The 23,197-nt window shown below is 38.0% G+C and overlaps 1 protein-coding gene across 1 annotated transcript; it reads right to left on the minus strand.

Moving 5' to 3' along the window:
- Window positions 1-21,820: 21,820 nt before the first annotated feature.
- Window positions 21,821-22,753, minus strand: LOC127449097 (transcription factor Sox-21-A-like). Its single transcript, XM_051712260.1, has one exon. The coding sequence runs from the start codon at window positions 22,523-22,525 to the stop codon at window positions 21,821-21,823; it is 705 nt and encodes a 234-aa protein (XP_051568220.1). The 5' UTR covers window positions 22,526-22,753.
- Between the last annotated feature and the right edge of the window lie 444 nt (window positions 22,754-23,197).

Genomic DNA, 23,197 nt, shown 5'->3' on the forward strand with positions numbered 1-23,197 from the left:
GAAAGACTACAAAGATTTTTGAATCATGCACAATAAGATAATAAGATTTATTAAGAAGGTAAACAGGTTTAAAATTTTGATTTCATGTTGAAATGTGACTTTAATATGCTAATATGTGTTCATGGGGGTTCCATTGCATTGGCTTTCTCTTTAATCAGCTCCTCTTAATGATAATGTGTAGAAGGTCAGACCCTTCTCGTGATCTGTCTCCAGCTTACGGCACATTTCAACGAGACACATCAACTTTCTCCCCTATGGAAGATAGAGAAATACAATTAGGATTACTAAAATGGGTTTATTTAAATACAGTATTAAATATATTCTCATCTACTGATAGTTATTCAGTCTGCATGAGTGTCAGAAGAAGATATTTCTGTTCTTCTGTGGTATTGATGCAAAAAACAGTCAGTTTGAAGGAATTTTCCAGATTCTACTTGTCACAACTTTGCTGAAATTTAATAGCTTTACTAATTAAATGAAGTTATATCTTAATAATTTTGCTTTCTGATGTGGTTTTTGCAAGTATCGTAAGAAATCAGATTTCAATTTTTTTTTTATTATTTTCAAATATAATATTCCAATGTTCAACCTGCTAGTCAAGCACATTTATGTCTGTTAAAAGTGCCATACTTCCTGCTGCCAGTTGGTGGCGCTATGACCGTGACCCATCATAGCCACGATCAGCCCCCATTACCAAACATACAGCTGAATTTTCATCAAAATCACACTTCCTGGTACACATTTTTCAGCATAAATTTTTTTAACTCTAAATGATGCTTCCGGCCAGCAGCGGTACACGTGTGTGACAATCGCATTGGCATTTGAAACATACGAGAACTGACGCACATGCGTCACAGCCGGAAGAGCAGCGCTGTTTACAAGTGAGTAGGAGGAACGCTGTACAGAAGCTTTGTTGGTTTTGGTTTAGATCTGTATTTATCTGTTTGTTTACTCATAATGGTCTGTTTGTGTGCTTATCCTAGATGTCTGAACCAAGAGAAAAACTAGAGATTACAGCTGTAACATGCCAACGCAAATTTGTCACATAAGAGATGTGTACGCAGCACTCTTGTGAATGTATATACGGCTGCTGACCGAAAGTGATAGTTTCGAGTTAAAAAGTACTTAAATATTGATATTTTTCACAACAAAAGTGATCGTATCGCTTTAGAAGACATTAATTTAACCGCTGGAGTCGTATGGATGAAGTTATGCTGACTGTCTGTCTGTGATTTTTGGAGCTTTTAAAGTCTGATCACCATCCACTTGCATTTTAAGGACCTACTGAGCTGTGATATTTTTCTATTTTTCTTCAAATGTGTTCTGCTGAAGAAAGAAAGTCGTACACACCTGGGATATCATGAGGATGAGTAAATAATGAGAGAATTTTCATTTTTGGGAGAACTTCCCCTTTAAGTTAAGCATTCCCTTAGTGAGAATATGCTTACGATTATATCTAAAGTTTTTCTTGAAGGGTTAGTTCACCCAAAAAATTTAAATTCTCTCATCATTTACTCACCCTCATGTCATTCCAGATATTTATGACTTTCCTTTATCTGCAGAACACAAAGGAAGATTTTTAGAAGAATATCTCAGCTTTGTAGGTCCATACAATGCAAGTGAATGGTGACCAAAACTTTGAAGCTCCAAAAGGCAATCCATTCAGTTTTGGGTGAGAACAGACCAAAATGTAACTCCTTTTTCATTCTAAATCACATCAGCTGCCTCCTTGGCAATCATGATTTCAAGTTCGATTACACTTCCTAGCTCCATCTAGCACTCTGCGCATACGTCAAGCAGTAGGACGTGTAATCAAGCTAGAAATCATTATCATGCCTAGACACTGCAAAGGCAATATGTACAGTGAAAAAGGAATTAAAATTTGGTCTGTTCTCATCCAAAAGTGACTGGATCACTTCAGAAGACATTAATTAATCTACTGGAGTTGAATGGATTACTTTTATGCTGCCTTAATCTGCTTTTTGGAGCTTCTAAGGTCTGGCCACCATTCACTTGCACTGTATGGACCTACAGAGCTGAGATATTCATCTAAAAAAAATTTTTGTTTGTGTTCTGCAAAAGAAAGAAAGTCATACACATCTGGGATGGAATGAGGGTGAGAAAATGATGAGATAATTTAAATTTTTGGGTGAAATATCCCTTTAACTTAAGGGATTCTCTGCAACTGGATCAAGTTCTTTGCTCTTGCAGTTCAAATTATATTTGCATACATCTAATTTTGAAGAGAACTTGCAAGTAGACAGCCATCCATATGAAAGCAGAAAAAAGTCTTGTGTGGTGTACTGTAGGTAGGACTGAAATAGACGTCTGTCCAGGTTGACATAGTTTAAGGCCAACATCTGTAAGTTCTCGGTCTTCAACTGGGGGTCACAGAAAAGCAAGACCTGCAATAAAAAAAATAATAATCTGGTCAAAGGAGTATTCCCAATACTATAACAACTCTTATGATGCCTTTAAAACCCTATAAAGGTTTTTGTATCCTGCATTTGAGAGGCTGAAGTGAGGAGCAGTGAGTAAGTTGGCCAAATTTCTGTGAAAATGATTGAAAATAGAGTGCCTGCAAATACTGAGGTCATGTGACTTTGTATTAAAACTCTGGCATCAATGCACAATCATAATTTAAAGTAACATGGCAGCATTTTGTGAAATCCACTGACTTCATGGCAAATGTTTCTACCTTTTGCATGTTGTTTTCATGGAAATTAGGTTACATGCTGCAAAATTGTCAATAAAAGAAGTATGTTGAAAGAACTTAAATGTTTAAAAAATGCAATATGTTAGAAAATAGCAACAAATTAATTTGTTTTCATAAATTAATTTATGAGGTATTTTTAAGTTCTTGCCCTTTTAAGGGTTAATGATCAGCAGGCTTAAAAAATATTTTATAAGTACTTTTTTCAGGATTAATTAATGTGCATCAGTAAGTGTACAGGCAACATTTATTTCCATTGACATCTGTTTTTTGGTCTGCACCATGTAAGCTTGCAAAGGTGATAAATTGTAATCAATGATGAGAAAGCCTTTACCATTCAGTGATGTGCTGTAATGTCGCTCTGTTGAGGAGTTCCTCCCTAAAGGTAAAAGAAGTGTGGACAGAGAATTGAATGAACTACAGTTAAAGTTTAGAAAATATGAGTGAAATTGATCACGTTGAAGTTGACCATCTACAACAACTGAAATGAGTCCAACATGGTGAATTATCTAAACTGACCTTAGTTACTGGCTGCCTTAGGGAAAACTGGGCAGTGCACAAATAGGGCATTTAATTACAAAATTACCAAGCGGGAATGTTTTTAATACACTGAGGGATGGGGGCCTGGGTAGCTCAGCGAGTAGTGACGCTGACTACCACCTCTGGAGTCACGAGTTCGAATCCATAGTGTGCTGAGTGACTCCAGCCAGGTCTCCTAAGCAACCAAATTGGCCTGGTTGCTAGGAAGGGTAGAGTTACATTGGGTAACCTCCTAGTGGTCGCGATTAGTGGTTCTCGCTCTCAATGGGGCACGTGGTGATTTGTGCGTGGATCGCGGAGAGTAGCATGAGCCTCCACATGCTGGGAGTCTCCGCGGTGTCGTGCACAACTATCCACGTGATAAGATGTGCAGATTGACTGACTGTTTCAGAAGCAGAAGCAACTGAGACTTGTCCTCCGCCACCCGGATTGAGGTGAGTAACCGTGCCACAACGAGGACCTGCTAAGTAGTGGGAATTGGGCATTCCAAATTGGGGAGAAAAGGGGAGAAAACAATTAAAATCTAAAGTGATGTTCAATGCTAGACTGACAAAACATTGTGTAAAATGATGAATAAAAATACATTTATTCTTACCTTTTTCTAGTGACGCATCTACTGATGGTTGGCCTGGTGTAGATTCAAAAACGCACATGCGCAGAATACAGAACATTTCTCTAACCAAGTTTCAACATAGAACAAATGTTATGATTTCGACCAAATCAGTCGGCAGGACATGTCGATGAATCTGCCTCATTCTGACGTTGAATATATGTTATATTTTTGACATAACAACGTTCTGATGTACTGACAAAATAGTGAATATGAGGCTGAATCCAGCTCCTTATTTGCCAGCTCCTTATTCGCCGAAATAACACAGCGGTCATTATCACAACTGTGTACATCCCGCCACAAGCAGACACAGACCGGGCACTCAAGGAACTGTATGGGAGTATAAGTGAGCAGGAAACCGCACACCCTGAGGCCATGTTCATTGTGACCGGGGACTTTAACAAAGCCAACTTCAAGTCAGTAGCACCGAAATACTACCAACACATCAGTTTCAACACACGAGAGGACCGGGTTTTGGACCATTGCTACTCTCCCTTCAGGGATGTCTACAAATCCCTCCATCACCCACCATTTGGCAAATCGGACCACTCTTCCGCTCTGTTTCTGCCTGCTTACCCGCCCTCAGAACGATCCAGTGCTGGTCTGACAATCAGATTCTATGCTACAACACTGTTTTGATCACACGGACGTGATCTGAATTTATCTGAATTTGTTCAGGTCCGCCTCTGATGACGACATCGAATTCTACGCTGATAGCGTAATGTGTTTCATCAGGAAGTGCATAGAGGATGTAGTGCCGAACAAAACTATAGGGATCTACCCCAACCAGAAACCGTGGATTAATAGTGATGTATGTGCACTTAATGCGCGGACCTCCGCTTTTAATTCTGGGAACGTGGAGGAGCATAAACAAGCCAGTAATGCCCACCGCAAAACTATCAGAACAGCCAAATGCCAGTACAGGGACAAGATTGAAGGACAGTTTCTACACCACCGACTCTAGAAGCATGTGACAGGGAATTAATATCATCACGAACTTCAAAGGGCATAAAAACTCCTCCGTGAACACCGCTGCCTCTCTCCTGGATGAGCTTAATATTTTTTATGCTCGTTTCGAGGGAAATAACACCGCCCTCTTGGAGAGAGCTCCCGACATGTGAATATCCGTAAAGCCGCGGTTCCAGACGGCATTCCGGGCAAGCAATCCAAAATCACTTGCTTAAATGACTGCCGTCCTGTTGCTCTGACCCCCATCATCAGCAAATGCTTTGAGAGACTAATCAGAGACCGCTCCACTGATGATGCCATTGCATCTACACTACACACTGCTCTCTCCCACCTGGAAAAAAGGAACACATATGTGAGAATGCTTTTTGTAGACTACAGCTCAGCATTCAACACCATAGTGCCCTCCAAGCTTGATGTGAAACTCCGGGCTCTGGGCTTAAACAGCTCGCTGAGCAGCTGGATCCTGGACTTCCTGTCAAGCAGACGCCAGGTGGTTAGAATGGGCAGCAACATCTCATCACTGACCCTCAACACTGGAGCCCTGCAGGGCTGTGTTCTCAGCCCACTCCTGTATTCCCTGTATACACACAGCTCCAATACCATCATTAAGTTTGCTGATGATATGACGGTGATAGGTCTGATCGCTGACAATGATGAAACAGCCTACAGAGAGGAGGTGCCCACTTTGACACGCTGGTGTCAGGAGCACAAACTCTCCCTCAATGTCAGAAAGAACAAGGAGCTTGTGGTGGACTTCAGGAGAAAAGACAGAGAACACAGCCCCATCACCATCAATGGAGCACTAGTGGAGAGAGTCAGCAGCTTCAAGTTCCTCGGTGTCCATATCACTGAGGAACTCACATGGTCTGTCCACACTGAGGCTATTGTGAAGAAGGCTCACCAGTGCCTCTTCTTCCTGAGATGGCTGAGGAAGTTTGGAATGAACCACCACATCCTCACACGGTTCTACACCAGCACTATAGAGAGCATCCCGACTGTCTGCATCACCGCCTGGTTTGGCAACAGCACTGCTCTCAACCGCAAAGCCCTGCAAAGTGTGGTGCAAACTGCCAGACGCATCATCGGAGGTGAGCTTCCCTCCCTCCAGGATATCTACACCAGGCAGTGTGTTAAAAAAGCTTGGAGGATCATCAGAGACTCCAGCCACCCGAGCCATGGACTGCTCTCACTGCTACCATCAGGCAGGCGGTATCGCAGCATCAGGGCCCGCACGAGCCGACTCCATGACAGCTTTTTCCCCCAAGCAATCAGACTTTTGAACTCTTGATCTCTCATGATCAGTATACATCAGCACTGCACTTTATTAATCTCACACTGGACTGTCATAAATTATATTCTCTTTTAACAACACACTGGCAACTGACTATCAACCGACAGCCTGAATGTCAATACAGCACAATACAACCTACTGTATATTTTATATATACTATATTTTATTGTATACTGTGTATTCTATATTATGTGTATTGTATATTGTACATTGTATATTATTATTTGTATATTGTGTTGTGTGAAATTATGTGTATATTAGATATGTAAATTGTGTTGTGTAAATCTGATGTTTATTGTAAATTGGTATATGTCTCATCACTGTCATGACTGCTATGTTGCTCGGAACTGCACCCAAGACTTTCATCCACTGTTGCGCTTGTGTATATGGTTGAGTGACAATAAAGTGATTTGATAAATTAATAATAAAGAATAAATTCCCAAAGACCATCTGAATTTTAAGCACCGAAATGACAGACTGTCATTAAGAAACTTCCTGTTGAATTTCAAAATTAAAGCCCTCTAAAATGGCATATATATATATATATATATATATATATATATATATATATATATATATATATACTGTATATATACTGTATATATATATATATATATATATATATATATATATATATATATATATATATATGCTGTATTTTCTATAAATTCAGTTAGATATTTAAAGGAAACTCCCTGTTTCAAAGAGCACTTTCACTTCAGCTTGATAGTACACCACCTCAGAGTGCCACTCACACATGCCAGGGCAGTCTGATGTTGAATTTCAAAATAAAGCCTTCTAAAATTGCATATATATGCTGTGTTCCTTCTACATTCAGATAGATATCTAAAGGAAACTCCCTGTTTCCAAAGAACACTTTCATTTCATAGTGATAGTACACCACCTCAGAATGTCACTCACAGAATGTCTGGGCAGTCTGATGTTGAATTTCAAAATTAAAGCCCTCTAAAACGGCATGGATTTATGCTATATTTTATATAAATTCAGATAGATATTTAAAGGAAACTTCCTGTTTCCAAAGAACACTTTCTCTTCAGAATGATAGTACACCACATCAGAGTGCCACTCACACAATATCTTAGCAGTCTAGTCTTTATCGCAGTAGCGAGATCCCAACATGAAATATAACGTGACATACAATTTGTGTCTCCTGATTCAATGTGTATTGAGTGTATTGGGCCCCACCTGCTTTTTTTGGGGCATTGAATTTAAGGCTTTGCTTCAGGGAGCAGAACTATCTCGGCAAAGCACTTATGTTCAAGGTGTGGATGTTGGTGGGGCCTTCCTCAAGACGGTGGTAAACAAAAGTTTTCAGTGATGAGCATGCACATGCGGGGTACATCCAATATAAACCCAATAGCTACACATATACTCAAGGAATTTAGAGATATAGTTGGTATCTCATGTTTTTATTTTTCACATTTCACATCAAATCAATTACCAGTAAGCTTGATTTTTGCCTTTATAAATTTACACTTTATGCAGTCAATAAAAATCTCACAAAGAGTTTGTATCATAGCGAAATACTGCATTTGTTTACATTCAGGGTTGTTCAATAGGTGAATCTTTGTGATTGTAGGGTGGGGAAAGAAAAGGCAAATAACTTTCTTTGGCATGGATTCATGAACGAACTTAAGAGTTTGAGAAGATTATTTGGGTGTATTTAAATTATCAAACATAATGTAATATTACTAAGAATATGTATTGAATCCAGTTATAATATAGATCATATGTAGCAAACTTTCTCTACTTTGTTCCATATGTAAATAACTGCCATAATAAATCACATACAGTGAGTACCTAAAAATGAGAAGAATGTGCCATGGGAAAATGGAGTGGGTTGACATACAGTGGAAAGGAGGAGTTCTGACCCATCCAATCCAGTGGGATGGCAGTCGCTGTGGGGTAACTGTCATCATGGTAAGTGAAGTAATGCAATACCTAAAAATGTAATGTTATTCTCAAGTAAGTTAGCTCACAGTTGTCGTCTGTAAATTAAGTCCATGTCTTCATTAAACTCTGTTTTACCTGTGCAATTATATTTTGCTTTATAATAATCAGATCACAGTAGTAAATGAGTAAATAAGAGTTATTTTGGTTAATGTAGTTATGCCTTTAGGACAGCTGCACTATGCAGGAGTCAGGCACACATGATGTTTTGAATATTTGTGTTTGTTTAGATGGCAACCCTTACGCAAAGAAAATATATTTCCTTATATATTGTAATGTATGTCATTTTATATTCAGTAATACACTTCATAATATATAGATGTGCATGTGATAAAAAATGGTAGTGTGTGCTTAAATATATTTTAACATATATGTTGTTCATATAGTCACATTTATATGGGAATATGTATGAGCAATATATGTACACAATTCTGAGGAAATATATACTGTAATATAAATCCATATATGTGAATATTTATGTAATTATATCTTTGTAAATATATACATATTGAGTATAAATATATTTGAACATATAAGCACTAGATTCCCATATATGAAAATGTATTATTTAATATATCACATTATATTTTCCCATATATTTTTGTATCGTAAAGGAAGGGCAGTGATGAAGGCCTTTCCAGCTGTTCCACTCATCAGGTTTGGGACTTCCAAAAAGGAAATGGCACATGCAAGAACAACAATGGCTCTCCAGATACTAAAAGCATCAGGTCTGTAAAGGAAGTGTTTGTCTGTAGTGAGGAGGTATACTAACCAAAATGCAGCTTTGTCAGGGCTCGAGTCAGGACTCAAACACACAAGGCAGCAGACATGTATAAGGTAAAACAGTTGTAGAAGAAATCTTTTAAGAAAACTTCACTCAGCTTCCTAATTGAAGAAAATAATCTTTAATTAAGCATCAGAGGAAAACAGATAGTTATGATGAGCATTTCACTGCGCAGCGGAGAGAGAGTTCATAGCAATTATGAAATGTCTTCTGAAGGGTTAACATTTAGAGCAAGGTTGTATACTAATTAAAAAAAAAGGCTAGCCCAAAACAGTGGGTTGTGTGCTGGGCTAATCAAGATGTCTGAGTGATAGCAAAGGTGAATAGAACTCTGGAAATCCTGGACAGTAATTGACAATACAATCTAGTTCAATCTGCCAGTGGCCCATTTGGCTAATCCCTTCAACACGCTGATCAGTGTAATATCTCTGTCTGCGTTGGCCGGTGTCTGGTAAATTGAGGGGCCGTTTACACAAAAACGTTTTCAACTAAAAACGGAAACCTTTTTATGCATTTTGTTTGTTCGTTTACACGACAACGGCATTTTGGGTCTTGAAAACGCAAACTTCTGAAAATGGGTTTCAAAGTGCACATTTTTGAAAACGATGCCATTATCATCTCCGTGTAAACATACAAAAACGCGAATTTGTGAAAATTATAATGTCATGCGCACGCGTATTATTTGTTCAGTCTATAGGCAAGCGAGTTCTTCAAAACAACGCGCGAGACATTCAAAACTACAATGGCAGACTACAGGACTGTGTTTGTGCTGCTCAAGGTTTTGAGTTTATTGACGCTTCTCCAGCAAAGTAATTGTAGGAATAAAGCAACCTCATCGTCCATCCAGACAAAATTGCTCGATGCTTTCGCCATCTTCATTGTTTGTATTCACCACTCTGTGGAAGAATGCTTATGTGCGCAGGCGCGTAGTGTTTTTTTACAAAGTGACATCGCCAACTACTGGCCTGGCATGCATAATACAGCGTTTTTAGTCGTTTTTGCGGATCCGTGTGAACGGGGATCGTTTTGACAACGTTGTCGTCTCTACGCGAAACTTTTCAAAAACGCAAAGGAAAAACGTTTCCGTTTTTAGTACATCGTTGTCGTGTAAACATACCCTTAATTCACATGCAAGTTAAAGACAGCTTCTCAAAGGCTATCTTCCTGGATGAGTAGCTCAAAGAGTTTACACGCAGGGATCTGGTAATCAATGTAAAATAGTGTCTCAGCACAGAGTGGAATGTCTTACAGAAATTTAGGAAATTAATCAGGAAGCAGAAAAGACAATGTTAGGATTAAAAAACAATTAAAACTATTAGGTAACACATTTTTTCTACACAGTCTTTACTAAGCCTAAAATCCAAAAGCCAGTACACAGTCTAGGTGAAAGCCAGAGAAAACAAACAATACAGGCAAATATATGAAAAATAGGAGCCAAAAATAAAAAATACACAGAGCAGGCAAGGATCACAAATCACTGGTAATACACGTCCAAAAAGGCTGGAATTACACCCAGGTAAACAACTCTGGGAAATTCTAACAACAGACAATTATATATACTAAGTGATCTATGAGGAAAGTGTGGCAGGTGAGCAGATGATTGGGGAAGGCTGATGGATTATTAGCTGGGGAGCAGTGCAGAGAGGCAGAGGTGAGGCGGAGCAGGACAGCAGAGTGGTAATTGATAAACCAGATGATTGTGCTGAGGCATGAAGGGCTGGAGGTATGAGATCTGCAACAAGATACAAAGAGCAACCACACAGAATAGAGAAAGAGAGATAAAGAGGATCTCAATGATGAAGGGGATGTTAACATACTCTGTTTGAAATATTGGTGTTACAGGGGTGTTAAAATGGGAAAGGAGGAGGCGGGAACTGAACGAACCATCAAAGTAATGTTTAATGTCAAATTAAAACATAAAGACAAAACACAAACGCACATACGGCAGCTGTGTGTGGCTCTCTCTCTCCTGAACTGCCGCATCCGGCTGCCTTTATCCCTCTCCTCGGCTGATTAGCCCGACTGGGGGCCGGGCGTGCGTAGCCACGGCCCAGCCCTGCCCTCCTCCTCATCACACCTGGCATAGCTTACCCACACTGTTATTGTAACAGCATGTAATGCAGTGTTTTAAGGGCTGATTTAAATGTTTACCACAACAACTTAAAATGATGCATTTAGTAATGATCTAAATCTATAGATATTTGTTGTTCAATAAGAATATACAGAAATTAATGCAGTCTTTGCAGTACCTACTGAAAGTATTGAAAGCTGGTTGTCCAGTTAATGCAGGACATGTGCTGAAGGTGTTAGTTTGCTCACCACTGTATTTAACAGTGTATTTAGCTGATGTTGTTGTTACCAGTTTATTGTTATTTGTACTTATATTTTAGTGTTCGATGTGGCCAATAAATGTGCCATGTGTTCCATGGCAAAGCCTCCTGGATCTGGGCCTCCGATGACTAATTGGGTGAGTGGGTGAGTGGGGGGTGCACAGTGTCACAAGACAAGCTGCTTTAAGGTGTTTAGAGGTGGACGAACAGGCTTGGATTAAACTGGGATAAAGGCCACATATCATATTAGTTCCATTGACTTTGAACTCTGAGATAGAAGCATATGTAGTAGTTTATGCTGGTGTTGTGAAAGCAGAATTTAGAGATGAAAAACAGTAGAAACTGTAAACTGTGACGCTGAGTATTTAGATACACTAACATATTGACAGTAAACCAATTTTATTCATTGTTACTATTCATTAAAATTACATGAAGACCAGTAATTTAGTTACATATTGGGCAACATTTGTTCACAAATACTGACAGGTATAAATTTGTGAGAGTACCCTTATATTTCCACCTTGTCATTTTATAGATCCAGTGTGACACATGTGAGAGGTGGTTCCATGAACAGTGCCTGGACATGGACGCTGAAGGACCTGGAACAGGCCAGGGCAGACAGCTGGAATTGCAGCTTGTGCCCTTAAATCCCTCTGTGTCGAAGCATGGCTATATATAAATGAAAAGTTCTATGTAAATAGAAATTGGTTATTTATTATAAATATAATTTCATAAAAATGCACTCAGCACCTAGTTCAGTGCGATTCAATAGTGTCTGCTGAAAACACAAAAATCTAAATTTCAAGAGTGCAAAACAGCAGTACAAAATAATCACTCTTTATTGCCACTCGGACATTGCAGATTTCCTCATTGTTCCTTTTGGGCAAACAGTTGGCAATACAGTTCACTCTATAGTGATTTCTATCACTCCGACATGTGACACATGTAACGCATCATATTGACATACTCCACCTCTTATTTGTGTCCCTGTAATAATAAAGAGTAAAACAAACAACATGGGGCTAGGTATGAAAATAATCAAACTGTAAATGACAATGCCATTATGTTACAACATATCACGCATTCATGTGGTGAACAAAATACAAAGAAGCCAAACATAACGAACATTAGTGAATAAACCTGCATCATTTATAAATGACATACATTATTTATTAATGCATGGTTTCTAACATATTATAAATTAATTTGCTTAAAACAAACAGTGAAGGGTGAGTCATTAGTTGACTGTCATATATAACAAATTAATATTATTGAAATAAATTACAGAAGTTGAAATAATTTTGCTTAATTATTGCTTTTCATCATCTTTCATACTGACATGCCCCTTCCGATGTCCCATCTCGGAAACTCTCATCTAGAGTTTCCTATTCGTTAATACGACGCGGGTTCATTCATTTGCTCGGAACTTACCACCAGTAATTACCACTTGAAGGGCACATGTGTTGAAACTTTCCGCACGAGTTTCCCAGTTGGAATTCCTACTTGAAGTGGTGTTCCATTGCAATTTTCCTAGTAAAAGTTGGAAAATCCAACTTTCCGAGTTGAATGGAACGCAGCATAAGATAAGGTTAGCGAGTTCACTAGCTATCGTTAGCTAAATCGCTAGCTAGCAAGCTAAAATGGAACATCATTCAGATTTGCCTTCAGTTAACTTGAATGAATAAAAGAGCACTGGCAAGGGTAAATAGCACTGGACATTAGTGCTAGCAAGTCAGTCTTGCTAGCTAACTGGTTGTTGGTGTTAGCAACTGCTTGTGTATTTACTAGCTAGTCAAGTGTCTAAAGCATTAATCCTTGCTAGAGAACAAGAAAAGTACCCACTGTTTTACACGTGATTTATTTAATAGGGTTTGCCACAAGTAATAGCAGAAATCGAAGCCAATTTTTTTTGGCTGAAACAGCCATGGTAGTAAGTCCCTTACAAAAAACTACCATTCTTGTAAGGGAAACATACAATTACTGTATGGCAAGCTGATTTAGCTTTTAATAGTCCCAGAGTTACTGGCAGTAATTGCATTACAAGTAGCCTAATGTTTTGTTTAGAGAACTTTACGATATATTTTCTACTAGTAAGAATTCCAATCACATAGCTCTATAATTGATTTTTACTAGTAAGAATTAAATTAATGAGCTCTCTAGTTAGAATTATTACTAGTAAGAATTCAATTGTAGAGCTCTCTTATTTAAATTCTTACCAGTAAAAATTTAATTGTAGAGCTTCTTCATCAAAAATTGAATGGAAGTCAATGGAAACAAATGACAAGTAAATATTCAGTAGTAGTAATTGTAATTTTTTACAAGTAAAATGTAATTGTAGAGCTCTAATTGGGATTCTTACTAGCAAAAATCTGTGAGAGAGCTCTGTAAGTAATTCTTAGCAGTAAAAATTTAATTAGAGAGCTCTCTAATTGGAATTCTTACTAGTAAAATGCAATTATGATGAGTAACACTTGGAACATTAAAAGATAATTTGGCCTTTCACATTATTTACGTAACATGGCTCCTGATATTCTCAAAGACCAGAAACAAAACTTAATTTCACTGTAACCAAACCTTCATATTGTTTGCTGAACTGTAAATCTAGTGTCTTTAACATCACCTGAGAAATCTTGTGAACACAATTACAAGACATTGCATGAGAGGCCAGACAGTGGCAGATGGCAAATTCACATTAATCGTGATACACCATGATAAGTTGTGCATGGGTACAGATATGTGAACAAATGTTTTCTTTTGGAAGATTTAGGCAGAATTAACTCAACCATTTTTATTATTTAGTAATGTGTTAAAGGGTTACTTAACCCAAAAATGAAAATGCTCTCATCATTTACTCACCTTCATGCCATCTCAGATGTGTATGCCTTTCTTTCTTCTGCTGAACACAAACAAAGATTTTTAGAAAAATATTTCAGCTCTGTAGGTCCATACAATGCAAGTGAATGGGTGCAGAAATTTTGAAGCTCCAAAATACACATAAACAGCATAGAAGTAATCCATAACACTCTAGTGGTTAAATCCATATCACCGGAAGTGATATGATAGGTGAGGGTGAGAAACAGTTCAATATTTAATTCCTTTAAGTGGCCATATTAACTTTTACATTCTTCTTCTTTTGTTTTTGGTGATTTGCATTCTTCGTGCATATTGCCACCTACTGGGCAGGGAGGAAAATGTATTCTTACTTAATACTCATCCACACCTATCATATAACTTCAGAAGACATGGATTTAACCACTGGAGTCTTATGGATTACTTTTATGCTGTGTTTATGTGCAAACATTTTGGCACCATGAATTGTATGGACCTACAGAGCTGAAATATTCTTCTAAAAATCTTTGTTTGTGTTCTGCAGAAGAAAGAAGGTCACACACATCTGGGATGTCACAAGGGTAAGTTAATGATGAGAGAATTGTAATTTTTGGTTGAACTATCACTTTCGTTTCAATTAATTGACAGTTATACTGGTTGTCAGCAACAGATGGAGCTATGGCTGCAAAATGTTCTCTGACTGGAAAAGAGCCAAGAGTTTGTGTGAAAGTGTAACTCATGTAAAACAGGTTTGTAGAGTGCACAAACAATTTCATATACATATTTAGACTTCTGAGAAAAGTTATCATCCTCAATATTCTCCTAAAATGTTCTTTAAGATTGTTAAGGTCTGTATTTTTGGGAGAAAAAAAAAATCAATAAGAAGCAATGACAGCACTGTGGCTTTTAGTTTGTTTTTGGCCACAGGACACTGTATTTAATGACTTGACTTCTTTCTAGTATGTTTTAATGCAAATCAGGTGCCCATTGTCTTTTTATATTCCAGTTGTTTTATAGCTACACAAAAGGCTTTGTTTATATAAATCAATTTTATTGGTTTTATAGCTATAAAGAAAAAGATATTAATAACTTATTTTTAGATAGCAATAACTTATTTATTGCATCCCGGAACTGAAATTTGTAGATAGCTTAATCATTCTGCTATTAATGATTTGTTATCTTTATACTAATATAAAACACAAGCTGCAGATAAATACCCATGATCTTTGTAACATGTTCCCAATGTTTAGATGACAGTGTTGAAGCTTATGCTATGTAAGGTGTTTTGAGACCTTATTATATAAAATTATTTAAAGATTTATGCATTTAAATTTCACAACAAAATTTCATAAAATTGAATTGTGTAATCTTTAACACACAAAAAAGAGAATTTCATAACAAAATTTCATCAGATCTAATTGTGTAAAAAATATTTTAAATATTTAATTTATGTGAAATGACAAAATTCAATTTGATATAACTTTGTAATGAAATTGAAATTCGTAAAAATACACAAATGTTTTTTTGAATGTGTATATATTTATACTGTATATACAGTATATATTGAGAACTTTGGGGTGTAACTCTCGGTTTTATATATATATATATATATATATATATATATATATATATATATATATATATATATATATATATATATACAATATATAAATAAATATATATAACTGTGAATACACCCCAAAGTTCTCAAGAAGAAGATTATTGTTTCTATCTGTCATTATTGTTATTAATGTATTATTACCAATACATATATAATTTAGAGAACATTTTAGAGGGGTAATGACTCATAGTATTTTCTTTTGAAACATTTTGCAATGTTTTGTGACTTAGTAACATTATCATTGCAACCTGAAGTATGAAGTCATAAATTGATTATACAGTGTCATCTCACACAGTGCAGTGGGTAGGCTGCTCATGAGGATATGTTTTTTTTTATTATTATTTTTTTTTTTAATGGGCTAATAATTAGTTAAAAAAGTTATGTTAACTACTTTAGACAAAGATCTTATTTTTCCATTTTCTAGGCAGTTGGTTTACTATTTCTTGTTAATTTATTCTCATTACAACTAAAATTTATGTTGCTTTATTTTGACCTTTGGAAAAATAACCCAGATTGCACTAATCTTGTTGGAATTCCCTGGTGCTACCCTCAATCTGCAACCACAGACCATTAATGATATCAAATCTACTTCAGGATCTTCCTGTTCTCCCATTCTTCAGCAAGTAACCTCAGCATGCCAGTTGCTGTGCTGTGATATCTATATGCCAAGGAGGGTGTTCATGGTTAAAGGCCCTTTGCTAAACTTAAAATATTCAGTGGCACCAGTTATTGGAGTTAACTGGTGGCTAAAAACACCAAAAGACCTAGAATCACAGAGGGGATGCATTTCCCAGTTGACCTACAGTACAAGTTCTTACAAAACAATTTTTGTTGAAGAGAACACAGGGCTGGAGGCAAAGGGAGTATAAACTAAAGCCAGTTTCCAATATGTTCCTCAATTTTTGTGTGGAGTTCTGGCTTATTGGTATATATATAGTACAAATAGCATACTTTGATCCCATTTGTTATATGCTATAAACATGCTACTGTACTATATTTAAATATATATATATATATATATATATATATATATATATATATATATATATATATATATATACACTATATTGCCAAAAGTATTCGCTCACCCATCCAAATAATTGAATTCAGGTGTTCCAATCACTTCCATGGCCACAGGTGTATAAAATGAAGCACCTAGGCATGCAGACTGCTTCTACAAACATTTGTGAAAGAATGGGCCGCTCTCAGGAGCTCAGTGAATTCCAGCGTGGTACTGTGATAGGATGCCACCTGTGCAACAAGTCCAGTCGTGAAATTTCCTCGCTACTAAATATTCCACAGTCAACTGTCAGTGGTATTATAACAAAGTGGAAGCGATTGGGAATGACAGCAACTCAGTCACGAAGTGGTAGGCCATGTAAAATGACAGAGCGGGGTCAGTGGATGCAGAGACGCATAGTGTGCAGAGGTCGCCAACTTTCTGCAGAGTCAATCGCTACAGACCTCCAAAGTTCATGTGGCCTTCAGATTAGCTCAAAAACAGTGCGTAGAGAGCTTCATGGAATGGGTTTCCATGGCCGAGCAGCTGCATCCAAGCCATACATCACCAAATGCAATGCAAAGCGTCGGATGCAGTGGTGTAAAGTACGCCGCCACTGGACTCTAGAGCAGTGGAGACGCGTTCTCTGGAGTGACGAATCACGCTTCTCCATCTGGCAATCTGATGGACGAGTCTGGGTTTGGCGGTTGCCAGGAGAATGGTACTTTTCTGACTGCATTGTGCCTGTGAACTGTGAAGTTTGGTGGAGGGGGGATTATGGTGTGGGGTTGTTTTTCAGGAGCTGGGCTTGGCCCCTTAGTTCCAGTGAAAGGAACTCTGAATGCTTCAGCATACCAAGAGATTTTGGACAATTCCATGCTCCCAACTTTGTGGGAATAGTTTGGGGATGGCCCCTTCCTGTTCCAACATGACTGCGCACCAGTGCACAAAGCAAGGTCCATAAAGACATGGATGAGCGAGTTTGGTGTGGAAGAACTTGACTGGCCTGCACAGAGTCCTGACCTCAACCCGATAGAGCGCCTTTGGGATGAATTAGAGCGAAGACTGCGAGCCAGGCCTTCTCGTCCAACATCAGTGTCTGACCTCACAAATGCGCTTCTGGAAAAATGGTCAAAAATTCCCATAAACACACTCCTAAACCATGTGGAAAGCCTTCCCAGAAGAGTTGAAGCTGTTATAGCTGCAAAGGGTGGGCCGACGTCATATTAAACCCTATGGATTAAGAATGGGATGTCACTTAAATTCATATGCGTCTTTTGGCAATATAGTGTATATATATATATATATATATATATATATATATATATATATATATATATATATATTACATTAAATATTCTATGTAAAAATGTATAGTTTGTTTGGAGATAAATGTTAAATGTAAAAATGTGCTTCATATGTTAACTTCAAAATTAACTAGCTTTATTTGACTTGGCACAGGTTTTACGCTGGATACTCACACGTACAGGGCAATTTAGAATCTCCAGTTCACTTAATCTGCATGTTTTTGGACTTGTGGGGGAAACCGGAGCACCTGGAGAAAACCCACATGAATATGGGGAGAACATGCAAACTCCACACAGAAAGGCCATGTTGAGCCAGGATTCGAACCCTGGACCTTCTTGCTGTGAGGCGACAATGCTACCCACTGAGACACCCTTAAAATTTAAAAATAAAGAAATAATCTTTAAAATACCTGAAATTAACCGTATTGCCAGAAATTTTGTGAAAATTATGGTGTACTATATGGTACACTGTTGGAACGATAAAAATCTGCTTTTCACTTTAACATGTTAATCTCTAGTTACTACAAAAGACCAAATGACGACTTAAAGTTCAAGAGTGGCCCTTCCAGGATCAATAAGTAAAACATGTATGTAGAGACAGCGTCACAAACACAAAACACCATCAGGGTAGCACGTGACACAACAATAATGCAATAAAAATGAACTAACTACATCAAATATAACACTGAACCCCCCAATGTACATAACAGATTTGGGAAATAAGAGGAAACATACAGTGCATCCGGAAAGTATTCACAGCGCTTCACTTTTCCCACATTTTGTTATGTTACAGCCTTATTCCAAAATGGATTAAATTCATTATTTTCCTCAAAATTCTACAAACAATACTCCATAATGACAACGTGAAAGAAGTTTGTTTGAAATCTTTGCAAATTTATTAAAAATAAAAAATGAAAAAAAATCACATGTACATAAGTATTCACAGGCTTTGCCATGACACTCAAAATTGAGCTCAGGTGCATCCTGTTTCCACTGATCATCCTTGAGATGTTTCTACAACTTGATTGGAGTCCACCTGTGGTAAATTCAGTTGATTGGACATGATTTGGAAAGGCACACACCTGTCTATATAAGGTCCCACAGTTAACAGTGCATGTCAGAGCACAAACCAAGCCATGAAGTCCAAGGAATTGTCTGTAGACCTCCGAGACAAAATTGTATCGAGGCACAGATCTGGGGAAGGGTACAGAAACATTTCTGCAGCATTGAAGGTCCCAATGAGCACAGTGGCCTCCATCATCTGTAAATGGAAGAAGTTTGTAACCACCAGGACTCTTCCTAGAGCTGGCCGCCCGGCCAAACTGAGTGATCAGGGGAGAAGGGCCTTAGTCAGGGAGGTGACCAAGAACCCGATGGTCACTCTGACAGAGCTCCAGCATTTCTCTGTGGAGAGAGGAGAACCTTCCAGAAGAACAACCATCTCTGCAGCACTCCACCAATCAGGCCTGTATGGTAGAGTGGCCAGACGGAAGCCACTCCTCAGTAAAAGGCACATGACAGCCCGCCAGGAGTTTGCCAAAAGGCACCTGAAGGACTCTCAGACCATGAGAAACAAAGATTGAACTCTTTGGCCTGAATGGCAAGCGTCATGTCTGGAGGAAACTAGGCACTGCTCATCACCTGGCCAGTACCATCCCTACAGTGAAGCATGGTGGTGGCAGCATCATGCTGTGGGGATGTTTTTCAGTGGCAGGAACTGGGAGACTAGTCAAGATCGAGGGAAAGATGAATGCAGCAATGTACAGAGACATCCTTGATGAAAACCTGCTCCAGAGTGCTCTGGACCTCAGACTGGGGTGAAGGTTCATCTTCCAACAGGACAACGACCCTAAGCACACAGCCAAGATAACAAAGGAGTGGCTCCGGGACAACTCTGTGAATGTCCTTGAGTGGCCCAGCCAGAGCCCAGACTTGAACCCAATTGAACATCTCTGGAGAGATCTGAAAATGGCTGTGCACCGACGCTCCCCATCCAACCTGATGGAGCTTGAGAGGTCCTGCAAAGTAGAATGGGAGAAACTGCCCAAAAATAGGTGTGCCAAGCTTGTAGCATCATACTCAAAAAGACTTGAGGCTGTAATTGGTGCCAAAGGTGCTTCAACAAAGTATTGAGCAAAGGCTGTGAATACTTATGCACATGTGATTTTTTTTTTTTCTTTTCGTTTTTTATTTTTAATACATTTGCAAAGATTTCAAACAAACTTCATGTTGTCATTATGGGGTATTGTTTGTAGAATTTTGAGGAAAATAATGAATTTAATCCATTTTGGAATAAGGCTGTAACATAACAAAATGTGGAAAAAGTGAAGCGCTGTGAATACTTTCCAGATGCACTGTATCTATTTCCATCAAATATTAAATGTGATGGGTCACGCAGTGACATCTGTGAACACCTCACTATTGTATTTTACTATAATTTTAACAATAGTTTGCAGTAAAAAATATATTTTCTCTTTTTAAACATAATATACATTTTTACATTTTAAAATGATACCTTTTACATCTAAAAAGCTAAATGTTTTCAACATTTAACCAAAAAAATTACATGTATTCTCTTGTTAAATATAATATAATTTTTAACTGTATGTTAACTACCCGTTAACCAATTAATTATTATTATTTTTATTTTTTTTTACTTGTAGCATTCTTTTACTGTTAAAATTACTTTTTTTATAATTAGATTGTTTCCACATTTTCGCCATTCTGTTATTTTTCTGCTCATCTGTTGCCCTATATCATATTTCAAATGTTCACAGATTTAGTCTGTTGCTTTTCATTAGCTCATGCATCACTCTCTGTTTCTTGTTTCTGCTGTTCCCAGTTGACCCTCAACATCTCCATCTTGCTAGATGCATCAGATAAGATACGAACTGTTTTGTGGAGGTTTATACTCATAAAAATGTTCTTCAATGGTTCTTTACAGAACTGAGCACTGCAAAGGAGGATCTTCTTATCAAGAACCATACAGAGTTCTTGAGTTGGCAATATGGAAATTAAAATATTTCTTGGTGTTACATTATAGGTTCTTCAGATCAGTGTATTGGTTTCTGTCATACAGTATATGTTAGAGTAACAGACAAGAGAATATTTCGTTTACTAGCTTACTAGAGTTATATAAGTTTAACCATGGCATCGGGTTGTAAAGGCCTTTTTAGTTCTAGTTATAACCTTTATTTTGAGAGATTCCACCATCAGGACTAATGTGAATTGTTGAGCAGTTGTTCAGTTGTTCATTTGGTCATAGGTCATCTTCTCAATATTTTATACTTGAAATGTGTCTTTCAAAAGAATACATTTTTAAACCACTTTCAATCTATTTATTAGAAAATGTAACTGTCTGTGATTTTTCACCATTTACATTATCTTGCTAAACCTACAAATATACTATTCTGAACATATAAGTGTGTCAGCCTAAACTGTATAAAGAGGTAACCTCCAACTGTTACCATAAAAAGCTATTTCTACCTGATCTGACCCTTAAAGAAAATTATTGGTGTAACCTAATGTATTAAGGTTAATTCATTGAAGTTAAATAATATACAGTATATTTGCCTTAAATTAAAGCAGTTAATTTATTTGTTACCACATGAAGCACATTTTTAGGTTCACTTTTTTCAGTGTAATAAACATATTATGCAACACTGGATGAAAGAGACACTGTGCCAGTCAAAAATCAGCTCGTTTCATGTCTTATATTAAAAGCAACCTTTGTACAATTCATATTTTTCATTTTTATTTAGTATATTTTTACAAATACAAAACTTTAAACAAGTGCAAATGACTTTATACCACATAAACAGTTTAGTCCTTTAGTTTCAATCATATGGCCGCAGCCTACGCCAGATAAGGTTCATGCTGGGCTTTGGTCATTCTTGGTAAAAGCACATAAGCTGAAGGAACAGCAGGTGCAGAACCCGGCGGCCAGCCCGGATAGCTGTAGTGCAACATGTGGCCCTGGTTACACGGAGACGGGTGTGCGTGTGACGCGCCAGCCAGGATCCCCATCCCGGGAAACGCGGGTACTCCAGCGGGATAACCGAGCACAGAATAAGATGGAAATGGTGCGGGGGGGAATTCCGACATTTTCGAGGTCACGTCGAGAAATGGATAGGGGTTGCCTGACATATGGTGACCGAAAAACATTCTGGTAGCCGCGGAAGTTTTCTCCGCGTTCCCCATCATCGACTCCGTGAGCGCGTCGCCGGGTAACCGCGCACTTTTCAGCGGGTCCATGTCTCCCAAATTATACGCCACATTAAAGTGATACGTGTCTTTTTTAATGAGGTTTTTAGGCTTCCGCCGGGGTCTGTATTTGTAATCCGGATGCTCCTTCATGTGAACGGCTCTGAGACGTTTTGCCTCGTCTATAAAAGGTCTTTTTTCAGTGTCCGACAGAAGTTTCCATTCTCCCCCGAGGCGCTTGCTGATCTCAGAGTTGTGCATCTTCGGGTTGTCCAGTGCCATCTTCCTCCTCTGCGCTCTCGACCACACCATAAAAGCGTTCATTGGACGCTTCACATGGTCCATGGGTTTCGCCATTTCTGAAACAAATATTCTGTGGTCCAAAAAATGTCTAAGAAGCCAAAGTTGTTGTTTTTTGACGCACAGTTCAATAAGACTTGAATATGTTACCTCTGTAACATGGCACCAAAATCTGAGTCTGCGTCCAAAAATAAAAAATACAACCAGTCTGATTAAGTGTTAACTAAGTGGTTTTTTAAAAAGCAATCAGATATTTTGATAGGTCCTCAAACAAGTCCCGATGGTTCAGGTTGTTATCCATGGACGCACAGTGTGTTTGGAGCAAGCAGGGAGTCTGAATCTCTGAAGTGATTTGAGATTTCACTGAGTGCACACTGGTTACATTGTAACACCTGCCCTGCGCAGAGTTTTGAATGAAGTGGGCGTGTCACTACATCCAGAGAATCAAAGACATCACTGTGTGTCCCGCCGAGTGGCGCTGTGCGCCAATGGACTATGGAAAACACGAGGGTTTTATACATGACATGGGAGAACATAAACCAATGAACAAACATGACTCTAAACTAGATAATTAAACAATAAACCAATGAAAACAAGATACATTAACATAGAGGGACAACAGATGACTAGGGAACAAGAACTAGAATTCAAAATAAAAGACATGAAAAGTCTAAGACAAGTGGAAATTCTATCACACTGTTGTTTATCTAATGGTATCAGTTTGCATGC

This window comes from Myxocyprinus asiaticus, chromosome 12 (genome assembly GCF_019703515.2).
Source record: "Myxocyprinus asiaticus isolate MX2 ecotype Aquarium Trade chromosome 12, UBuf_Myxa_2, whole genome shotgun sequence".
Classification (NCBI taxonomy): Eukaryota; Metazoa; Chordata; class Actinopteri; order Cypriniformes; family Catostomidae; genus Myxocyprinus; species Myxocyprinus asiaticus.

What these genes read in the sequence shown, in the direction of transcription:
- LOC127449097 (XM_051712260.1), bottom strand. Translation starts at nt 22,525, where the DNA reads ATGGCGAAACCCATGGACCATGTGAAGCGTCCAATGAACGCTTTTATG.